Source organism: Herpailurus yagouaroundi, unplaced genomic scaffold, assembly GCF_014898765.1.
Source record: "Herpailurus yagouaroundi ecotype Mexico unplaced genomic scaffold, PumYag 192, whole genome shotgun sequence".
Taxonomy (NCBI): domain Eukaryota; kingdom Metazoa; phylum Chordata; class Mammalia; order Carnivora; family Felidae; genus Herpailurus; species Herpailurus yagouaroundi.
In genome coordinates, this window is record NW_024412423.1 from 16,121,031 (window position 1) to 16,145,699 (window position 24,669).

Genomic DNA, 24,669 nt, shown 5'->3' on the forward strand with positions numbered 1-24,669 from the left:
CAAATTATTTACCTACTATTCCATGCTTTGGGTTAAAATGTGTTCCTCAAAAAAACTTTGGTTGAAGCCAGTATGTGACCTTATTTGGGAAAAGGAATGTTATAGAAGTAATTAAGCTAAAGTGAGATCATTAGGGTAGGATGTAATCCAATATGGCCACTGTCCATAAAAAAGGGGAAATGATGTGAAACAGAGCAGGAAGATGAAGTGAAAAGACACAGAAAAGATGTACATGTGACCAGAGTGATGCAACTGCAGGCCAAGGAACATCAAGATTGCAGGCAAACACCCGAAGCTAGAAGAAGAAAGGAAAGATCCTGTCCTGGAGCCATTAGAGGGAGCATAGCCCTCTCTCTGAATACCTTGACTTTGGATTTTTGGCTTCCCAAATTGTGAGACAATAAATTTCTCTTGCTTGAAGCAACTCAAACTTTGTAGGGTTTTTTTTTTGTTTTTTTTTTTTTTTTTTTTTTTTTTTACAGCAACCCTAGCCAACTAAAACTAAAATCTGGCCTCATTTTAATTTTAAAATGTAGTTCTAATTTTTATCAAAATTATGCATATTCTTACTTTAAAGAGTCAAGTAGTGCCATGAAACATGTTTAGGGTATAAATGCTCACTGAATCTCCCTGTTTCCAGTAGCATGCCCCTGTGCTCAACTGTGTTCAGCAGTTATGCTGGAAGCAACTTTTCTTCTGGTGAATAGCAGGTAGTAGGTTTACATGTTTTTATAAATGTTCAATAATCTTTGGCTGGTGCCCTTCCTCATAAGGGTCAAAATCCATTATAAGCATATGATATTTAATACAGACTTACACATCTATCTGTACATATATCTTCAACTCAAGATCAAATGAATATATTCAATAATGAAATTCAGTGCCATAAGGGCTGAAAAATATTTTTTTCCTAATCATAATCATCAAAACTTGGTTTTAAGAGTCATCAGTGATTAGGTGTAACCATTATTATGTATAATGATGAATTGACAGCATTCGCTTTATAAAAATGGACTCAGTGCTCTATGAGAAAATCTAAATTCTTCACAAATTCTCGAATAGATGAACTAGGTACCTGAGTTTTTATAAACCTTCTTTTATAAATTACATAAAGAAACACCTAGTTTGGATAGGTTGTAGCAACTAGTTGTTTCCTTGTAAGTCAAAGTTTTCTAAACCTGTAACAGTTCATTTTCTTAACGTACTGCCTTGTTAACTCTGAAGTCCCTTTCTTAGTGGAAAAAAAAAACTGCACGATTTAGATATATGCAGAAATACAAGACAGTAATGGAGTATATATCTATTCATTTGGGAACAGAATGATTTAAATACTAAGTTCTGCCACTAAAAAGCTTGTTATTTTGTAACAGAATTGGGTGGATTCCAATAGCTTTATTTCTCTCTATAAGAAGGAAAGAGAAACTGTAAGATCTGCAGTTTTATTCACTTATTTGTATTTCAATTTCTCTTATAATCCATGAAATGAAACTATACAAAAAGTTCTCGTATAAATACAGCAACTTACCAATACAGTTTCTTCCAGACGCATCTGGCTCATAGCCACTGTTGCAATTACAACGGTAACTACCACGTAAATTTTCACAAATTCCATTGGCACATATATCGGGATCCAAAGCACATTCATTGATATCTGCATTAAATGTTGAAAGTTTAATGCTCACAGATATTGCATTGTTTGTTGACATATGTAGGCCTAATAAAGATCACTCAACATATAAAGTGTTTAACTCCGCAAACCCACAATTTGCCTGGCTTTCACAAGGGGAAAGAAAATGAAAATAAGGAATAAGAGACTGAAATTAAGGGATACAGGACAATTCCCTGGTAAGTTAAAAGAAAAATGAAGGGAACTGGCAGAAACTCAAAGGACTAAACCACGTAATGTGCCTGCATTTATGATAAAATTAATAAAGAAATTTACAGGCTGTTGGCTTAAAATCCAAAGGAAAACTTAACTCGATAGGTATTATAACCATCTAATTAAAGGACAACCATTTATTAGGGTGACTTATATAATTTTATGGTCCCCAAAGGCATGGAATATTTCTATTTTATTATCATTTTTTTTTACAATCAACTAAGTAATATGATACTTAATAAATGTTTCTCATTGTTGACAAGTTGAAATTAATGGAGAGGACAGTTCAAATATGGATGCTTGAGAACCCAATGTTTTATAAGAAGCCATCAACAGTGAGTACTCTGTTGGCCGTGGGCAAGACTTGAAGAATGACGTGCTCGTCTGAGCAACCCAGTACTTGGAACAAGTGGCTGGCTCTGTTGCAGAGACCATAGTGAGAGGGGATTAAAAAAATGGACATAGTATCAAATTTTGGTCATGATGCTCAAATTTTAATCTTAACAATTGTTTTCCAGAATGTGGAAGACCTTAACATACCCCAGAAATGTTAGCTTTTTCATTTTATTTTTGGGACAAACATCCTTATACAAGTTGGTTTCCTTACTGTGGTTTCTGGTGTTCATGGCAAAGATGCAGTATTACTGTCAACTGATCTAAAATGTGTCTAAAATCTTCTCAAACACAAAAGGAGAAGAAATACATACATACATACATACAGTGAAGATTAACAATACCCTACAGTTTTCTTAAAAAAAAAAAACACATAAGAAACTGTATGTGTATACTATACGTGTATAAAAGAACTTTAAAGTTATAAACAAATTCATTTAATATTTAATGTTTCATGGTGGCATTTTGTTAATCATATTGCTGTTTAAAATAAGAAAATGTGAATGAATTTCTTATTTAAATTTAGAAAGTTTCAGTATTCTTAGGCACAAATAATCTTCATTTTTAGGGTAGTAAATCCCAAACTTGATCCATATCAAGTATCTCTTAAGGATTTTTTAAAATCATGTCAGCACCACTATTTAATATTTTCTCTTTAAACGGACTCACTTTTTCTAAACCTAAATACCAACTTTAGCCTCTTGTTAAGCAATGGTACTCACAAAATTACAGGTCTAGTTTGCTAGAGACATTTTCAACAACGTGTATTTAAAAGTTAAATATTTATCTACTATGAATGTGGCATCTACATACATTTAATATATCTAGCTTATAACCACTATTCTAGGAGATAATTTATCTTATTATTTTACACTGAGTTTTTTACACTGATAATTTGTTTTAATATTTTACACTGATGTTTTATGAAATGCTCACAACTCATGTTATAATCATAAAGCTACGAATTTCATAATTACTGTAAGACTGAATATAGAATAGCGTTACCTCTTCCATCCACAGTGATACCTACTCCACTACTACAAAGACCATGGAATTCGGCTGGAAGATAAAAAAAATACAGAAATGAAAAACTCTAAGCACTATCTCTCTGTATACAAGTCACTTACATCACTCCAAAACTACCATGAAGAAAAATCACTGGTAATAATTTTTAAAATGAAAAAAATAGTTACTATTTTCCAGCACACAATTACTTTGACAATTCCAAAATCATGGATGAGCATAAAAAAATAAAACTCACTTGTGATTATCACCCTGAATATAGTTAATATAACGATAAATGTTACAAATATATTCCACATTTGGAAACTTAAAAAAAAAAATCCAAAATGGATTGTAGAGAATGCTTTTTAACTTTTTTTCTCTCAGTAACAAAATAATTATAGAGAATACTTAAATAACAGCAATACTTACATACCAGCATTTACCATGTGCCTGGTATTCCAGCATTTTCTAATAGTTTATTTAATTCTCCCAATATTACAAATGAAACAGACATTTTATTTAAGCATGGTTAACACACGATGTTACATTAGTTTCAGCCATAATACATTGTGACTGGACAATCTGATACGTTATGCCGTGCTCCTTACAAGCGTACCTACCGTTTGTCACATCACCGTTAGAGTACTGCTGACTGTATTCCCTTTGCTGTACCTTTTATTCCCGTGATGTACTCATTCCAAAGCTGGAAGCCTATACCTTCCATTCCCCTTCACCCATGTGGCCTAACCACTCCCTCACAACCATTAGTGTCTGCTCTGTGTTTACAGGTCACCTTCTGCTTCTGTTTGTTTGTTTGCTCTGAGTTTTAGATTCCACGTGTAAGTGAAATCATATGGTATCTTTCTTTCTCTGACTTCTTTCACTTAGCATAACATCCCTAAGTCCATCTTAGTTGTTGCAAATGGCAAGTTCTCATTCTCTTTTACAGCTGAGTAATAATCACAAACTAGATACCATTGCTGTCCTCTTTGACACCTGAGAACACTCAGGCAGACATGTGAGGTCACTCCCCAGATCACAGAGGCTGTAAGGTGGGGAGCAGGCTTGGATTCTCAGCACTGTGTCACAGACATTTCATGTTCATATCCCACTTAATAGACTATTTGCTGTTTTTACTCAGTTATGTGGATGCACCACATTTATTCAGTCTCATAATGATGAAATCAGGTTTGTCCAACTTTCAGCAATTATCATAAATAATAGGAAATTCAATTATATCAGTACATTAATCTCTTGGAAGTCAAACTGCTCAGCATTTATGACTCTTTTAAAGGCTTCTGATACTCCTCCTCTCCCTACATGTCCCAGGCTAGCCTTCCATCAGCAGAAGAGAGTACCCATATGGAAAAAAGCAATCATCGGCACTTTATCAAGCTAATGAACAAAAATGACGTCTTATTTTAATTTTCATTTTAGCACATCCTTTCATGTGGCTCTCTGTTTGCATTTGCATTTTGTGAAATCTTGTTTGCATACACTTCACTTTTTTCTATGGAGGATTTCAAATTTCCTCACCAATTTGTGTAAATTCCTTATAAATTAAGCAAAATATTTTTCCAACTTACCTGTGTATTTTAGTCTTTGGTTTCTGTTCTTGCTAGTCCTTTACTATCACAAGATTACAAATAGTTTATATATTCTATAAGAAGGTTATTTTGTAAGGTTTAATGCAGGGAGCTAACTTCATACTTTTTCTATTATTTTTCAACAATATTCATTACTTAGTTCAATCTTTCCTCACCAATCTAAACGTTATCTTTATTGTATCTTACATTCCTATTTATAGTCACAACTGTTTCTAGATGCCAGATTTTATTAGCTCACTCACCTTTTCATCTAGCCTTGTTACCAATTTTTGTACATCTTTCATAGTATGCATAATTGACTTAAACACTTTTAGGGCAAGATTTCCTACCTTAACTCTTCTTTTTAAAAAAATGTCCTGCTCAGTTCATTCCAGAGGAAGGCTTATGCTTTGCTGAGATTTGAACAATCCCTTGAAGATTTTCAACACAATTACAAGCCATTTCCCTTGGCTGGAATGCATCTCTTCCATCTCCTACCTGCAATGTTCTTATTCCTTTTTTCAAGATGATACTAAGCAGATACCCACCCCCAGCCCTGTGAAGTCCTTCCCAGCTTCTCCAGACCACTTACTTCTCCTTCCTGTGTGCTCTCCCAGTTCCCTGTTTATGTCTTGCTTTTTAAAAAATGTTTATTTATTTTGAAAGAGAGAGAGAGAGAAAGAGAGGGAGAGGGAGTGAGAGAAGGAGAGAGAGACAGAGAGAGAGAGGCAATCCCAAGCCAGTTCCACCCTGTCAGCTCAGAGCCTGATGCGGGGCTCAATCTCATGAAACACAAGATCAAGCCCTGAGCCAAAATCAAGAGCTGGACACTTAACTGAGTGAGCCACACGGGCGTCCCTATGTCCCTCGCAAGGCATCAATCACACTAAACTGTAGTTTATACATTTGCCTGACTACACTCTCAACTATTCTCAACTTTAAAGAAAAAAAGAGGTTGTGTTTATTTTTGAGTCCCTACTATACTTACATAAATTCAGTACAGATTATGTAAAAATATTAATAAACAAGAGTCAGAGAATAGTCAAAGAATTAGGCCATGTAATGTGACTCTATCTGTGAAAAAATTACTAAATGATTATTACTCACTTAGATTACAGCCTAAGACCATGCTGTGGCTAGATTAAAAATAAAATCAGGCTCTCGTGAATTCACTATAACCTTGAAAGTGACAAGTAGATTTTATGCTGTTCATCTTCACAATGATATTAAATATCAAAAACACTGAGGAGTAAGGTATCCATATAATAAATATGTTATAACACCCATAATTGGGTCAACAAACACATTCCTCTACCCCTGTGTGTACTCTCTGTGCGGGGATCATAGATAATAATACAGGACACATTTCCTCATTCTATGCCTCACATACCAACAAAGACTTGGAGGTCTTCAACTGAAAATAACGACAGAACACTTGAGAGCTGATGTACTCTTTGGCCAAATATCTAACGCTACCTTTCTAGATTCTTTACCAGACGTGACACAGGCAAACAGGACTACCTGAGTTTTTCGCAGGGCAGGGTTGGCAGGGCTCTCCAAAACCGTAGTCTGGATTGGCACAGCAGCATTCTGACTTGGTCACCGCACCGGGGAAAGGACGGACACAAGCTCCCTTCTTGATCCCGCCGTAGCATGTACTGCGCATGTGAGTATCTGCAGGAGGAAGCAGAGTGACAACTGGAGATGGTGAAAGAAAGAGATTTCAAAACTGAGGGTTTCTATGAACCTAAGGGGCTACTGGATGGGAAGCCTTTAAAAGGCATTTGCCTCTTTTCTTTTTCTTTGTATCTTTAGCATTTAATGGTGCTCAGAAATGAATAAACGCATGCTTGTAATGTCAAAAATTCTTTTTTTTTTCTACACAAAGTTTTACGCACCATGCAAGCATTCATTATCACACTTGAGCCCACAGGCCTTTCGTGGAAGCAGGAATAATGCCATCATTTATAAACATGACTTTGAGCTCTAATCACTGGCTATGCAATACTCAAAATGACACGTGCTATTTCTATTTTGGAAGTGCTTAGGAACAATGAAGTGCCTGGCTGTGAAATTTCTTACTTCAACTTTCTGAGTTAGGAGGCCTTTCTTGTCAACCCCCATTTTACTACTGTGACTATGTTTTAATCTCAGACTCTCAAAAAACCCAGTTATTAAAAAAAAAAAAAATGGTCACTGCTCTGTGTCCTCAGGATTGGGTTTGTTGCTTTGCAGACATGATCTCACTGAACATTCTGATTGACAACTCCACAGGACAGCGATCATTATCCACGTTTTATAGTGAGGAAGGCAAGGTTCTGAAGGATTACTTGAGTAGCTCCAAGTCCTACACCACCCACTGCTCATGCTGGAATTCATACTCAGGCTGCGCGACTTCCAAAGTCCTTCCTCTTTCCTTTACATCATGCTATGTTCCAAAGAAGCATACCCAGCTTACGCCCTCACTCTGACGCCTCATACAATATGCTACCGTTCTCTCAGACGCTCAATGGTGAACTATAAAAAAACTCAGCTCACCAGAGAGGCCAGAGAAACTGTACAGTGTGTAAACCAGACACTGGCATAGTTATTCCCAACTTGTTGGAAATAGTTTTATCTGTTTATTATAACACAAAGTAACCTGAGTCACCTTCTGCTTATGATCTGGTGACGTTTCTCATTAAAACGATAAGCTTTATGGCTGCACTAGACAATGAGATGGGCGAACACTCACATGGAAGAAGACATGAGATTCACCACAACAACCCTACAGACAAGACATGCTGCCCCTTCTGCTTCTGATGAGATGGGGTCTGGCAAAGCCAGCTCAGAGTGACATAACAGAGCAGGGCTCCATTCCAAGACAAGTATGCACAAATACAACATAGTGCATCATTTCCAATAGGATTTTGTGAGTTGTATATGATTTTTGTGATAATGACATCTGTTATCTCAGAGGGCATCACAGAATGGTCAATTTCATTACTGTTTTCATGTTGAGAATATAATCCTTTCACAATTTCTAGAAGGAAGTCGATAAAAAGCCTATGGTACATGCAGGAAGAGTCAGACACATTATGTAGCGGCCTGGGTTACAGATTAACGCAGTTGTATAGAATACCCAATACCAGAAGGTCCATGAAAAGGAAAGTAACATAACATATGTGTAGGTTTTAGGGACATGAACTGTCCTAGGGTCTGGTCCCTATGGGAAAGAGCTGACTTAAAATACTTAACACACCCATCACCCATTAAATAAGGATAGAGTTTATATAATAAATGAGACTTGTTTGTTAAGTAGTAGGCACAGTGTGTAAGACACACAGGAAATACTCAAAGAATATGGTGACTTCCTTATTTCTCTCTTCTATTTTTAATCAGGACAGTCAATCTTCTCCTGTTAAAGGTTTCAGACCAGAACCATAGCGCATATACTCTTCACATATAACTGAGACACTGCTTACAGGTGGACAGGGTAAGAGGCATCAGGACCAGCAGCACCATCAGATGTGCTCATATCAGATGTGCTCATATCAGATGTGCTCAAAGACATGTTCTGGAGAGAGATTGGAACTGAATGCTCCTGACCTGTATCTTTTCCATGTTATCAATTTTCTCCATGACTTATCTTACTTAAAAAGTGGAATTTTTATTTTATTTTTTTTCAACGTTTTTATTTATTTTTGGGACAGAGAGAGACAGAGCATGAATGGGGGAGGGGCAGAGAGAGAGGGAGACACAGAATCCGAAACAGGCTCCAGGCTCTGAGCTGTCAGCACAGAGCCCGACGCGGGGCTCGAACTCACGGACTGCGAGATCGTGACCTGGCTGAAGTCGGACGCTTAACCGACTGCGCCACCCAGGCGTCCCAAAAAGTGGAATTTTTAAACAAGTTGCTCAGATTCTACACACCAGTGGTAAAGTGTGGATGCAAAATGCTCATTCTATTTTATGCTTCTTTTTTTTACTGTCAGCTTTTCTTTATTGCTTAAAGTAGCAACTCTAAGACCCTAGGTGTGATGCCATGATTCTAAGAGAACAAGAATAACTAATAGCTAACTTGCTGGGTATGTGTTAGATTCCAGACACCATTCAAAGCTTTACACAAAAAATCTCATATTATTTTACTTAATTTTCAAAAAACTAATGAGAAAAAGAGGCAGAGAGAGATGATGTATCCTACCTATGGCCAAAGAGCTAGTAAGGAATACAACTAGGATAAAGAAAATTAACTGATGTTGAAATACTCTTAAGCTCATGTAGGAGGATGTTGGAAAGGAAATGGAAGCCAAAATCCCAATTTATATTATAATATAAATATCAAATAACAAGGTGAATTCTGAGACTACACCCTGAAGGAAGTGGACATGGAAAATAGTTGCCAGGTCACGAAAACCCTCCCAATTATCGAAGACATAGTTTTAAAGAGCAGCAATTAAGAAGAGTATTTTTTGAGGAGGAGTGTTTTGCAAGAGCTGGATTATGAGTTGGGGGACTACCATCCTCACCACTGGTCCAAAGAGAAGAACTTCACAGGGAGCAGGGGGAGAGTTTCATGCCTGCTTCTGCCTGGCATACCTAGAGGCAAAAGTGAGTGGCTGCTCTTCCTATGGGAGGGACAATGGAGGGAGGTGAGTGAGATCCACCTCCATAATGAGGTTAACACGGCAAAAGGATGGCAGGTCATACGGACTAGACGTGGGCCACGTTAAGAGGCGTCCTAACACAACAGCATGGAGAGGTGATGAGACACCCTCAGACAGAGCCTATCTGAAACAGACTGCTCAAAGACCAGAAGGCAGATGAGTAAAGCCCCCAGGAAGAAAATGCAGTGTCCGCCTCTCAGTAAGGGCAGCCAAATGCCTCTGAAGGAACTATGAAATCAAGGGGTGGCTTTAAACATCTGGGAAGCCAAGAAACTTTGAAGCAATCCTGAACCGGTCACCAGTTGCTCCTGCTTCTTCCCTCCTCCTGCACTTTGACCCTTGTAGAGTCAGAAAGCTTCTTGCTGATGAAGGTCTGAGCTTGCAAGGGAAACTGTAACTTCAAGTCAGGTTCAGAATATTATCTCTGGGCATTCTAATTTCTATACTTAACATTGTTTTCATTACCTAAAGTAGTCACATAAAGTTTTGCTATTTATGAATAGTAAAGTTATAGGGTTGCCTGAGTTCTCTTCCTTACTTACTGGGTGAGTGGTTTCTACTGAATAAATTTAAAGATACTTTTTAAAGGGATGCAAGAGACCAAAATATAGTTGTCTTTTGTTTATGTCCTGTCTGTGAGCCATGCTTCTTCAACATACCAATTACAATAATAGTTTAATTTTTTGAAAATAAAAACCCACGTCTCAATGTCTAAGAAAACAAACTGAAGAAAAATATATAATTGATAATAAGTAATTAATAAGAATTAATAGTAGTGATTCATTCCTAACTTCAACAATCATTGCATCTCAAGAGCATCACTAAAGGCGGAAGAGACCAAGAAAGAAGGTCTAGCAGGTGACAGGAACGGCAATACATAATTTTATACCCAGAACAAATGGTGTTTTTATTTTAAAAAGTTTAAACGACCACAGTTGTGAAAACCTGGAGGCTGTGCAACAATGTCTGATGCCTTTTCTGTATGTGGCAAAGATACATGATGATTTGTGTTTGGACACTGAATTCCTCATTGCTACTTATACGTTGGTTGCTTAAAGGAAAAATAGTATCTTCCTCCAAAACTGGTTTTGTACTCATCATACATTTCAACAGAATCATTGCGGTAAAGGAAAAGGGCAACTAAGTATATTAAAGCAACTGAAAATATTTTAGCTTCCTGAAGCAAGAAGGAGCTACATTCTTCCGGCTGCTGTATTTAAAATAGCCCTGAGTGAAGTGCTGAACAATCTTGTAAGCTGAAATAAATCCTAAATTGGAGACAGTAGATGAACTTAAGTGGACAGATTATTTCCATCTGCTCTTGCTTCTTTTCTCCCCCACTTTTCGGGATCCAAAAGTTTTGATTCCCATAGGGAAGAGTAAAGTATTATCACCTATGTCTAAGAAAGAATTTCATTTCTGTCATCTACACTCCTAAACCAATAAGGGTATCTGCTTTCTACAGAGTCACCTGAGAAACAGCAGGTGCACAATGGCTAATGCCCCCTAGGGGTCTCAGGAAAGCCTGCTGAAGAGAAAACCACATTAAGTGTATTTTTACAATGACCTCACTCTGCTATTGTTATCTTTAGGACATATGGTTGAAATGCCATATGGTCTGAAATGCCAATAACATTTTTGATTTGCCTGCCTCTTTAAAACTGATGCCTGTAACTCTGATTTGCATGGAACCCATTTGGCAAAAGTACCCCTTTAAAAACCAAGGTAATTTGGCATGGTTTAGAATAAAATATCTATTCTCTCTCATATTCTGACCTTGTTTCTATAGTTAGCTGCATAGCGATGAGGAATAACTATGTAAAAATATTTCCACCTTTTGACAGAAGTCCAAGTTCTAAGGGAGAAGTTATTTACATTTTAAATTGTTTGAGCTTATTTAAATATATTAAATAAACAGGGCTTATTTAAATATAACCATAATCCCCCTTTCATCTTAGTTGTTATGAATTACAACATCTAAATCCACTGTACTTAAAGAGTCAGCTAACATTATCAAGGATTCTGATTTAAGGATGATTTCTTTTTATTTTTTAAGGATGATCTCCTTTTTTCTTCTCCTGCATTTAAAAAAATATATATTTATTTATTTTGAGAGAGACAGACAGACAGTCACGTAGGGCTAGATAGAGAAGGAGAGAGAGAATCCCAAGCAGGCTCCACACTGTCATCACAGAGCCCAGTGGGGGGCTCAATTTCATGAACCATAAGATCATGACTTGAACCGAAATCAAGAGACAGTGGTTTTTTTTTGTTTTGTTTTGTTTTTTTTACTTGCATCTCATCAGAGCCTTCTTCAAGGAGCTAGGTGGACTCCCTGTACATTTTTTAGGCTACTTTACTGAGGTATAATTCACGTACCTAAGAATTAACCCGTTTAAAGAGTACAATACTTTTTTTTTTGTTTTGCATAGTCACAGATTATATAGATACAGATGTGTATACAGATATAAAGATATATATATAACCATCACTACAACTGATTTTAGAACATTTCACCACCTTAAAAATGCCTTTAGCTACCACCCCCTTATCCTGGCATCCCCACCCTCTCTGTTCTAAGTAACATGAATCTGCTTTGTCTCTACAGATTTGCTTGCTTCAGACATTTCATATGAATGGAATCATATACTATCTGGGCTTTTGTGAGCGGTTCCTTTCACTCAGCATCATGTTTTCAAGGAGCATCCATACTTTCGCATTTAGCAGTACTTCCTACCTTTTTATGGCTGAATACTTTTCCACTGTATGGATATATTTTTGTCCGATTTTCAAAGACCATTTGGACACTGGAGAACAATTCACTTACCAACACACACGCGTCCATCCACGCCCACAGCCAGGCCTGGGGGACAGTCACAGCGGAAGGACCCTTCATTGTTGATGCAGTGCCCATTCATGCAGATTCCTGGGGTCTGGCATTCGTCAACATCTGTCCAGGGGGAAACACAACTCAGGCCATTACTGGGTAAACTTAACCTTATTCCAGATTATGCCTGTTGTCATCACTCTAGACTAACAACCTTCTGTTTTCCATTTTATAATTTATGGAAGGACACATAGATGTGATAACAAATCTCAGGTCTAAATGCAACTCTTTCAAATGCATTTTCAGAAATACTGACTCAAAGTTGCCTCACTTTATCCATTAGGAAAAAAAGAGCCTTACACACTCAATTTTCTTTATTTATATGCCAATTCTGTTAACTATTAAATGATATTTAATTCAAGTTAAGTAAAACAAATTCTTAAAATTAAAGTAAATGTTTGTAATTATCTTATTTTTTAAAAAGTTTATTTATTTTGAGGGGGGTGGGGAGAGAAGCAGATACAGAGAGAGTGAGAATCCCAAGCAAGCTCTGTGCTCAGAGTGCAGGGCTCAATCTCATGAACCATGAGATCATGACCCGAGCCGACATCAAGAATCAGATGCTTAACTGACTGGGCCACCCAGGCACTTTTATTTACACACATATAAAATTCAAACTAAAGAAAGATGCCTTTTTAATATTAACTTGATCAAGTCATAATAACAAAATATGGAGCATCTCTTAATTTTCAATCTGCTCAAGTTTATCACATGTAACCCAACAATCAATGGCTTCCCTGAAAGATGAAACAGCCTTCAAAACACAGGGTCGCCAAATCATGAACATTTCAATTTGCAGATGGCACTATCTCTAATAAGAAAATAAATTTAAAAAATTGCAAGACAGCAAAAACTGCTGGGATTTAGGCCATATTTATATGTGCATGTAAGTTTCTGAGGAAATACTAAAAGTTACATGCCGTAATGTAATGTTACACCCTGCAATAATACTAAACTCAAATCCTGTGTTAAATCCAATTCAACCAACCTTGAGCTGACATCTCGGTCTTGATTTGAAACAGCAGAGCTACAATCTTTCTACTGAATAATGTACTCCCCTTTCTTGAATAGTCCAGAAGCTATTTTTTATTCAAAAATACAAGAATCAGTCTTGAATTTTCTCCCTCAACACTCCCTGGAATTTTGCTGAAATTATTTGGTATTCAGGTAAGCATGTAATGGAAGGCAGAAAGGATTCAAAAGTTGATTTCATCTAAAAGGAGAAAACTGAAAAAAAAAACTGCACAATTTATTCCATCTTACTAAATTCATACTGTGAATAGAAACCTAATATAGTCTTATTTATTTCCATGAAGCACTTCTTTGCTTACTAAAATTATCACTGGAGCTTAGCTTTCAAAATGGCTTTATAAACAAAATTGATAGGAACAGTCAAATTATTTCTTCACTACGTCGATGTAAGATTTTTAGATAATGATATAGTCACGATCTGTAGATTAGTTTGTGGAAAATACGTAATACAAAATGAGTAATGAATGACTGGTTTTAGTACACAAAAATGAAAACCTCTCAAGATTTCTTTCTTCTTCTTTTTTGTTTAGGCATGGGATACAGAGAAATTATTTCTACATTGTCTCTTCCAGACTTGCTAGAACCAGTCTGTCATTCCCTTAATTTTTCCCATACCATTATTATTTTTGTAAAGATATCACTGTTCCTAGACCACAATGTGTGTTTTTCTAGGAAGCTTTAGACACCTGCCTCGCTGAATTAGCAGCAGACATGAATAATATGAAATCCGCATGAAGAAACTGAAGTAATTCTTGCATGATTCATTCACACAAAAAAGATGGTTTCAATCATGGTAACTTTCCTATCTCAGAGCCATACATACCAGTACAATAACGCCCATTTGGAGCCAAGACAAATCCTGGTTTGCAGATGCACTTGAAGCTACCATCTTCATTAATGCACATGCCATTCAAACACATGTTGGTAGTCGTACATTCATCATGATCTGCAGGAGAAGAGCGGAGTTACTTACGCCACTGGCCTTGGGGGAGCTGGCTCCCACTCCTTCCATTAATAATTACCAATCACATTCTACTACATAAATAAGCTATGTGCTCACTGATTTTTTTTTTCCTAATCTGAATGCCTACCAAGTGAGAGCAAACAGTGTGGAAAATATCAAGGGTCTTTAGCGTAAGGGACAAGAAGGAAAGAATTAAGTAAATGTTGTGCTTAGTTGTTACTCAAACCACCCGAGAAGGGTTTTTACTTTGATTAGCAAAAATGTTAATATGACTTCAGGGGTACAAGTGAAATGAACTGGACTTTCATCATTGGGTGAACTATCACCAGTTGCTGTGTGAACAGATTATTTGTGTGAGGTACTGATACCTACTGCATTGCCAGACATTGCCAGGACGTCAAATTTAGAGATCGGATTATCACATATGCCAAAAGGTTTTACATTCCCCCAGATTGGAGCTCAGGGGAGACCTTTTCTAACCTCTGAGTATTGTAATGGCAAAATGTGAAATACTGTAGGTACTAATAATTACCTACGGCAGAAGAAAAACTGTTACTTTTAATCAAACATATACCGCACAGAAAATTCCCAGAAGCAGTACATTATTCATTGTTATAACATTTCCAAACAATCTTTCCTTTGACTTTAAGGGTCTCATTCTAAATGCATTTATATTTTACCTAAGTCATCTGAAGAATTCCCACATGTGTGTTGTGTGAGCTTATATGGAAACAGCATATATGGTTCTAAATAAAAATGTATATCCCTTAAGAATCTTTTGCAAAGAAGCAGGCAGTTTCCATACCAACACAGTTTTTTCCATCTGTAGTTAATTCAAAGCCGGCATTGCAAATGCACTGGAAACTTCCATCTGTGTTCACACATCGACCATTTTTACAAAGGACCCCATTCTGGATGCATTCATCGATATCTGGGATAATGAAGAATGGCCAAACATTACTCTTTTACAGTAACCACAGATAAAAACAGTAAGGTAATAAATGTGATGTTCAGTATCCAGTCTGTGTGTCTTACACATTATACCTAAGATCGTGTTGCTTCTTCAGCAAAATTTCCATCTCTCACCAGCTTTTTTTTTTTTTTTTTAAGTCCTGACTTAACTATAGGTGAAGAGGGAAAGAAAGAGAAAAATGGGTTGGTGTGTGGAGGGAAGCTAGGTGCGGGTGGGCAGTGCAATGGAATGGCTGGTGTAGCTCTTTTGGACACAATGGTCAAAGACCCCCAAATTCAGAGCAGACTGTTGACTAAGAAGACAGGACCGTCAAACTATCTGGGTTAAGAGCAAAATGATGCAACCTGCCAGGTAAGCTTATCTGAGCAACTACTCGTGGATGAAGAGGAAATGAAAAAGAAGACAAGCAGAGTCATCTGCTAAAAGAATTCTGAGATGAGTCAGTTTGGAAGAGGGTACTGAGTGTAGCAACAAAACTGTGATTCAAGACAAGGCCTGACTTCGTATCGGACTATGTGTGAGCATCAAAGGAGACAGTAGTTGAGAACAACCACAAATCTTGAGCTCCATTATTCAGACAGCAGTAAGGCTACTGATGTTATCTGGAGAAAGGAAGTTGTGATCTAGGGAAGGGAGAGAAACTGAATTTGCAAAGCCAGATAGCATGTTGTGAGGGTTATATATGCAAATAGTGTTTATATTTAAAGGAAGCACTTCTGAGGGGAGCATAAAATAAACCTGTAGTAATGTAACAGCACCTACTTCATTCCATGTCTTATTTTAATATAAATTTACTTTTAACCTCAACAGCCTGGGTCACTATATTTCATGGAACATTTTCACATGTGAAAGCAAACTGCCTTACCAATGCATGCTTGCTTAGTAGGAGTCCTCTGGAATCCAGCATGACATTTACAATAATAGGATCCAGGTGTGTTAACACAATCTCCATTAGTGCAGGGATTTGATGTGCATTCATCAACATCTGTGAGCGGCAAAAGAAACCATTACAGACTTCACTCCATTTCTAGAAATGTTTGTTTAAAGTACATTGAGGCCCCCCAAATTTGAGAGAAGGCCAGTCAGTGGTAATAGTCTAAATAGCGGAGTATTTATAAATGAATGAAAATTCCTTTCTTCAAATACAGAGAGGCCAGTCTAGAGATTTACAAAAATATTGCCTATTGGAAACTACAAGGGAATTTGCTTTAATCAAGAAATAATGATTTTTCAATTTGAAAAATGCACAATGATTAAAAGCTCTGAGAAGCCTTTTTTTTTTTAAAGCTGACTGCAAAATAATAGCCGTTGAGTTCCAAAAGGCTATCACACTTACAGTAATCCAGGCAAGTTAATAGCCTCTACACAACCTCATAGAGTATTAGAAACCCAATGAAAGATGTTGTAAGATATGTATGTATATCTTCACACTGTCAATTTTACTAGTTTTAAAAAAAGAAAATGACAGATTGTGGAATTTCTGTGTTATTATTTGTCGCCCTCAATTAGATATGTAACTACGTAGGCACCAAGGCTTGGTTATTTCAAGTAACATAGGGTGGGACAGAAAATGGAGATTAATTAAAACAAAGTCTATCATATTCAGCAACCTCAGATTTCTTTAGGACCTTAAATGGGCACAGGAATTTTTTGCATAAACTAAGTTCAATGCAAATATGCGTTCTGATCCTGAATGTGACAAACATTACTGCTTTTCATTTAGTTCTCCTAAGGCTTGATTAAATGGAAACCCCATCACAGAACTCAGAGGCTGCAAGACAAAATGGCAGATGGAACAGTCTGTATTACCCAAAGCCCAGAAAAACCACATGTGCCAGAGTCAGAAAACGTTAAATTCATTTTCTTTCAGCAACGCCCACAAAATATAATTTTGGATGCTAGCAAATTAAAAACCTCGCTGGCTGGTATGGGCATAATGACCTGCCATTTCATGTACATGTAGAGGCCATTAACATATACAATTTCAGCTATACTGGAGAGCACAACAATCCAATGAATTCACAGGTTTACTATTTTCATAAACAGATTACTCCTTTCACAGATGGTCTTTAAAAAGAAACTGTAATCTATCAAACTCACCAATCTCATTTATATAAACACTCAGAGTAAATGCAATTAAGCCCTCTCTGGTACAGAAGGAGAACAAAAGAAAAAAAATCTCATAGCAAATTAAATAAAAACAACAGAGAGTAACAGGATTAAATGCTTTTTCAATTCATCCAAGGGTGCCTTCAGCCCATTAAGATTCACTTACATTTCAACTTTGGGTTGATAACATCAATTCTACTGGGCCAAAGGAATGAGGCAAAATGAGAAAAGACAGAGTTTAGAGCATTAGCAAGCATATAAAGTATACTTAATGGACTTTCCAGTATGAACTATCACCCTGAGTTTGCAGTGTGGAAGATAGCTTAAATTCTCTAGCATACGCAATACTCAAATGCAACATTTAAAAATGTGTTGTAGATGCTCCTTTTCAGAAGACTCACTGTAAAGCTCTGTTCTAGTGAGGAACATAAGACCATGCACCCAAGCCCTGGGAAGCCAGGCCACTTCTCAAGACCTTTTGCTTTCTTGAAAACCTGTTCCCAAGCCCCCGCCCCCGCCAATGGCTATGACAGCTCTGGGCAGTTATTTTGCCATTATAGCCCTGAGCCTCTGAGAGACCACACCAAGGGATCAGTACACAGAAAGATACAATAGTTCACTTACTTATTTCTTCTTTAGAAGTGAAAACATCTACCAAAAACTATTAGTGCGTTTAAAATCCATGCCTTTAAAACCCCACTTGTTTTTTGGGATTGCTGTAAGATTTTAAGTTTTAGTCTCATCAGAAATGACCACTGCCATGTTGTGAAATGTACATTTTCATGGCTCTTGATTCTGAGGTCTCACGGCCTACCTTCCAAGTGATCACCTCTGTTTCTCCTGGTGTAGGGGAATAGGGGCACTGTGCACTTTGGTTTCTTCCTGTGTTTGCATTGGGGACTGAGTACTTTTCAGAAAAATTCACAGGATTTTAAACTCCTGAAATCAATGAAGTCACTGAGACAGCTGCTGATTATCAAAATGGTTACATTCTCGGATGCTATCAGGGTGAGAAATATTTAGCCTTGAAAAGTATTTTATATTCCAAATTAGTAATCACTTAATTGGCAAGGGTTCTAAGATTACCTGTGGCCCAACAGAAACAGAAAGTATTTCTTATTATTCCAAAATAAAATTATTTGAATGGAATTAACACCTACTGCTAACAGCAGTTTTTCTTATATGGACATAAACGAGTGCAGAATTACATTTGAGAGAAGAGCTCTCAGGAAAAGGAGAGAAAAATGTGGTGAGTAAATAAAGCTTTACAGGTCTTAGGAGTAATTCTTAGAACAGCAATGGACCCAATTCTATTTTCCTTTTCTGTGATCCTTTAAAAGAGTTACCACCTTTCATGTTACGACACTTCATCAGTATCTACCACAAATTCCCAAATAATAATGGCTGTTTGTTATTCCTCAAAACACAGCATAATTAAAGTAGTTACCAATCCTATCTTGGGCTCCTATAATTTTTTTTTTTCAACGTTTTTATTTTTATTTTTGGGACAGAGAGAGACAGAGCATGAACAGGGGAGGGGCAGAGAGAGAGGGAGACACAGAATCGGAAACAGGCTCCAGGCTTGGAGCCATCAGCCCAGAGCCCGACGCGGGGCTCGAACTCCCGGACCGTGAGACTGTGACCTGGCTGAAGTCGGAAGCTTAACCGACTGCGCCACCCAGGCGCCCCTTGGGCTCCTATAATTTCAAACACTACTTAACTCATATCCTCTGAACTTTTTCTGATATCCTGACCTATTTACAAACTCAAACTGATGAGAAGCTGACCCTACAAAAAATACTGAAATAAAAATTTAAAAATTTACTTTCTGAAAATATTCCCTGATACTTATCTTTGTCTCTATGAATTACTATGGTTAGAAAGATAATCTTGCTTAGGTTTTAACTTTGCAGGACCAGAGGACGAGACCAATCTAGAATGGAACTGTTTGTAACAACGTTTGGGTAAAATACAAAAGTGAGAGGTATATTAACACCTTAACTGTACAGACGTGCAATCCCAATGCTACCATAGACAGAGTTTTTAAAAAGGGTGGTAGCAGCCCTTCTCATGTGGGTTCCAGAAAAGGAAGGACCTATTTAGGACACCCATTGTATGTGATTAGCTCCCATCCTTTGCATCTGGAGTTATACTACCTGGGCATCACCCTTGGGGGGATTCATGAAAATAGCTACTGAAATCACTTTCTGTAGGACTTAATTCTCTACACAAACCCTGGTTAAGGAGATGCTGGATTGCACACATGACTACAGAAAAAAACTTTTGATCCTTAAAGATAATTCTTTATGCCAATGGTTCACAGAATCCCCCAGAGTACAGGTGTTTTCCTAGGTAGAATGAAGTACAACTGGGTGCTAATATGAACTAAACGGTGGTCTGTGGCTAACTGAAACAAAATATTTAACTTTTGGCCTATTTTTATTTGTTGGTTAGTGAATCATGCAGTGACATATGAATCACAAACATTAGTAGCAAAAAAAAAAAAAAAAAAAAAGTCAATCATGGGACTCCTGGGTGGTTCAGTCGGTTGGCCACCTGACTTCAGTTCAGATCAGGATCTCATGGTTCGTGAGTTCAAGCCCCATGTCGGGCACTGTGCTGACAGCTCAGAGCCTGGAACCTGCTTTGGATTCTGTGTCTCCCTCTCTCATTGCCCCTTTCCCACTCATATTCTGTCTCTCTCTGTCTCAAAAATAAATATACATTAAACACAAGTCAATCATGTTTCAGTGATTTTGTATGTATGTATAAGATTTTATATATTGTATGCTTATAATCATGTTTTCTAAGAGGAAAGTCACTTACAAGTCATATAATAATAAATATATCAGTATTTCACAGTGATCCAAAAATAATCACCTGGTCTATCCTTTAAACCAGTGTCTGGGAGTATCAGCTAAGCCAGGGCTCCTGTAAAACCCTAGGGTAAGACATTTATATAGATTATGTGAATGGCCCCTCTAGACTTGTGCAGCGCAAAACTTGTGCAACTGTACATGAGGATCCTGAGGTAAGCCTCACTGAATCATTCTGATCTTAGAGCTCTGTATTAGTTTACAATAATTGGTTTTTCCAAAACATCACATTTGGCTCACATCTTCCCTCATAATCATAGTGCACTTAAAACTTTTCAGTTTGCCCTGGCAAAATTATGATACTATCTGTTCCTGGTCTTGTCATCTGTATGCTATAACAGAAGATGTGAACCCAAATAGGGTATATTTAGGGTTATACTAATCATGAAACATACACACAACCATGCCCTAAACTACTCCTAAACTAAAACTATTCTCAAGAGATCATCAAAACCCTCTTCATCATAAAATCCAAAAGATTTTTCGGTCCTCTTGATGTTTCTGCCGTACTTCTCACTTGCCGATACTTTTCTCTTCAAAGGGTACTCCTGTGGAGCTTCAGTGACGTAATACTTTTGGATTATCTGGCTATCTCACCAATGCTATTACTGGGTTTTGTTTATGGGACCATGCTGCTATTGCACAGGGTTCCAGCCACAGTGCTACTGTTATCTTTCTACTCCTGCTGGGGTTCGTTCAGCCTGGGTGACAATACTCACCGTCACGGTTCTCACAGTCACCTGAATTTCACTGATGCCTCGATCTGTAACTCTAGCTCTGAATACTCCCATTAGCTTTAGACCCTTCTAACTCAATGTCCCAGATACCTAATACTCCATATATCCAAAAGTGACTCATCAACTGTAACCTCCCAATCTGCACCTTCTTCTGCATGGTGACGACACTACCATATATCCAGTGCTGTTCAGCTATGAAGGAAGGGAAGAGAGAGGCAGAGACAGAAATCTCAATATTTAGCATGTGAAAAAGTGGCAGATTTTTGAAAGAGCCTATGGAAGACCATGCACACAGCAGAGACACGCTGGAAATTAGCTTTGCTTCAAAAGACTCTTGTTTTAACGATACCCAGTCCAATTTGTTCCTAAAGCTATGAAAAAACACAGAAGGGTTAAAGAATCATGAGCTTACCTATGCAGTCCCCATTTGAATCCTGCTTGTACCCCATGTTGCATTCACATCGGTAGCTAGACACGGTAGGTATGCAGCGTCCATTTAAACACAGATTAGCATGGTGCTTACAGATATCTATTGTCTGGTTCAATATAGCTACACAGAAAGAAAGCACAAGTGGTGTTTTATCATTACAACATGCACTGCTTTTATTAAAGCTGATTTTTAAAAGGCTATTTCATAGTCCACTCAGGTGCACATATCAAAGGCTCACATTATTCTACATTAAAACTTGAATGTTGAAAATCTAAAAGATATTCCTGAGACACATGGTAGTAACTTGCATTTGTTAAGTTAGACATCTGGAAACCCTGCCCATAATGATGTCTTTTCAAAATTTCAGGAATGTTCTACTGTACATTTGAATGCTTTCCATTTCCCCCCCCCTTTTTTTTGTAACTGTGCTGAATATTCAGATATAGTAAATAGGCCACATGCCAAAAAGAATAAACAGAACACTGTAGGACATCATTAAATATTATTAGCAAGAGCAGTTCTTATAAAAAGAATGGACTTAAATGTCAAGTATGCCAATGCCAGTTCTGGCTGGAAGCCCAAGTTATTCAACAAAAAAGGGTGAGGAAAAGAAAGATATTTCATTAAAATATTTGGATAGGCACAGAGCAAGAGCAAGACTTATTCAGTTTATCTCAGTTGAAAAATGGTCCTGGAAAATAATTCAAGGGGTGTATGAAGAGGGCAGCTCCAAACGGCCAAATGAAATATACTGGAACCAAAAACATGTTCTTTAATGGCGTCATCTGGACTGGAGTGTTACCATGCTCTTGTCTTTATTTTCAAAGCGAACTTGGGTCACTCTTCCTGTCTCCAATTTAGAAAGCTTATGGAAGAGAAAAACAGCATTTTCCTAAGAATTTTTTACTACTACATTATTTTAGATCTTGAAATAAGTTTTACACACATGCACATGCGCACGCGCGCACACACACACACACACCCACACACACACACACACCCCTTCTGAAAAAGATGTTAGGTATTAAAGTATCATTTAAGGCAGAAAACTGAAGTGTCTACACAAAGAGTGAACACTCACTTAGTCCAGTGATGATGGGCCCCTGTCCTCCGGCTCCTACACCAGCTCCCCCAACTCCAGGAGAAAAGCCATTGCCTCCAGGGATGGGGATGAAGCCTGTCCCTCCTGGGCCATAGCCATTGCCATTGCCACTTGGGGCAAAGCCATTCCCCCCAGTGCCTCCAGGTCTGGAACCAGCACTCCCTGGAATCCCTCCTATTGGAAGTCCATCCATGCAAAGTCTACGATATTCCTCTAGAAGAAAAAAACATGAGTTAAACATGGATGGATGACCTTCTGCACGATAAAAACCATCTCTCTACTGTAAGATTATTTTAGATTATCTCTATTATTTGGTCTGAACAAGTAAGATATTATCTTGATAAATGTTTTCAATGCTAGCAGTAGCAGGAAATGGTAGAGATGTTTCAGAAAAAAAATTAAAACCTATTTGCCATATTTTAGCTGGGTTGTATAACCAAAGAATTGTCTATATGTGCATTTTGATTCTATCTCCCCAAGTGCAACTTGTAAAATTCCAGATATAACTATGAATGCAAGAAATTTTGTTAAATGGATGAAAATGAAAGCTTTAAGTGATTCATTATTTATATTTGGTTTTAATGAAAACTTCATCAGCATTGCACCTACACATTGTTCCTATCTCCTTTCTTTTCTTTACGTGATTAAGGTGGCTTCAGAAAATACTTTTTTTTCTAATATGGATTTTAACAGAAGACAGTGTTTAGTCAGCTTTTCAATCTTCGCCTTATTTTCCCAAGTATTAAAACTGAGAGAAAAGAAGCAAGCCTATAAGTCATCTCCTTATTTTCTTATCTGTTCTCAGAATTAGGGCACTGTGTCAGTAGAAATGAAGATTATTTCACTGAAGCAATTGTCTCAGGGTTAATAGTACTAGTGAGACCATTAGTTTCCAAAATTATATACTATGCATTATTGGTACTTTTTTAAACACTTTTTACTACTCAATTTTGATGTTGGATAGCTTAGAGATTTTGAAGGAATAGGCCTTAGTATTTTTCTCCATAACAGTACATATAGACACCTATCTTTAGAAGAATAGCTCACATAGTTTAGTTGTTTTCATAATACTATAGTTTAACATAAAGGCTACATAATAAGACATACTGAATGCCTGTATGTAACTGATAAACATTAATTATAATTTACCATTCATATCACATTAACAAGAGGAGTTACTTCCAATTTAACCTAAAGTAATTTCCACATACAACCTCAATTATATGGTTAGTTAATACAGCAAAATGAATGACAGGTGTCCTTCTACCCTTGTATTCTTAATATTCAGGTCATTAGAAATGAGGAAATATCTCCAAGGATTGGGTTACTAGAAAACAGGGGCACTTATGAAATAAAATATAAATGGAGGTTACTCAAAGACAGTCATAGCTCTGAAATGAAAGATAAGCAGATTTCTAAAATGAATTGAAATATTGATGTTCAGAGTAATTTTTAAAACTACTCACACAAAGACCAGTCATAATCAGCTTTCAGGAATTTTTCTGGTATTAATAAAGTGGATATAATAAAAACTGATCCCAAATAAACAATGCTGCCCTATCCCTCCCCAAAATACCCTCGTCATACTGAAGACAGAGAGAGGAATACACATATGACTGGACTTTCAGAAGAGCAAAGTACATTACTGTTGCTGATTTTCCTAACACTGCCCATCCTGAGGAGACAAGCAAAGCAGGCAGCTGCTCACCGGAGCCTCTGACAGGACAGGCCTCAGGAATGGTTCCGACACCCCAGCAGCGGCCGGGCTCACAGCAGCATTGCATTTTTGTCATTCTGCCCGGGAGCTCTTGTGCACAGCGACCATTCACCAGGCCCGAGAAACATGTGCCTGTTCTCTGATCTGAACATGTGGAAACAAAAGAGAAGGCGTGGAAGAATTATTTCAGGTTCTTACATCCATTACTTTACATATTAGAAGAGGCTAAGTGAAGGTAATCTTACTTAACCTCTATTATACCTATTTGTTCTTTTGCTTTCTATGACATTTGTTCATTTCCTTACTCATTTTCTTTTCTTTTTTTTTTTTTTT

At 37.3% G+C, this 24,669-nt stretch overlaps 1 protein-coding gene across 1 annotated transcript in view; it reads right to left on the reverse strand.

The window, feature by feature from the left end:
• The window catches only part of FBN2 (fibrillin 2), a 262,490-nt gene that overhangs the window by 94,406 nt on the left and 143,415 nt on the right, over nucleotides 1-24,669 (reverse strand). The window contains exons 9-18 of the mRNA XM_040444382.1: nucleotides 24,328-24,480; nucleotides 22,599-22,832; nucleotides 21,500-21,637; nucleotides 16,231-16,350; nucleotides 15,198-15,323; nucleotides 14,252-14,374; nucleotides 12,337-12,459; nucleotides 6,385-6,537; nucleotides 3,278-3,331; nucleotides 1,526-1,651 (exon numbers count right to left, since the gene is read on the reverse strand). Of these exons, the coding sequence (XP_040300316.1) occupies nucleotides 1,526-1,651; nucleotides 3,278-3,331; nucleotides 6,385-6,537; nucleotides 12,337-12,459; nucleotides 14,252-14,374; nucleotides 15,198-15,323; nucleotides 16,231-16,350; nucleotides 21,500-21,637; nucleotides 22,599-22,832; nucleotides 24,328-24,480 (1,350 nt within the window). The remainder of the gene's footprint in view (nucleotides 1-1,525; nucleotides 1,652-3,277; nucleotides 3,332-6,384; nucleotides 6,538-12,336; nucleotides 12,460-14,251; nucleotides 14,375-15,197; nucleotides 15,324-16,230; nucleotides 16,351-21,499; nucleotides 21,638-22,598; nucleotides 22,833-24,327; nucleotides 24,481-24,669) is intronic.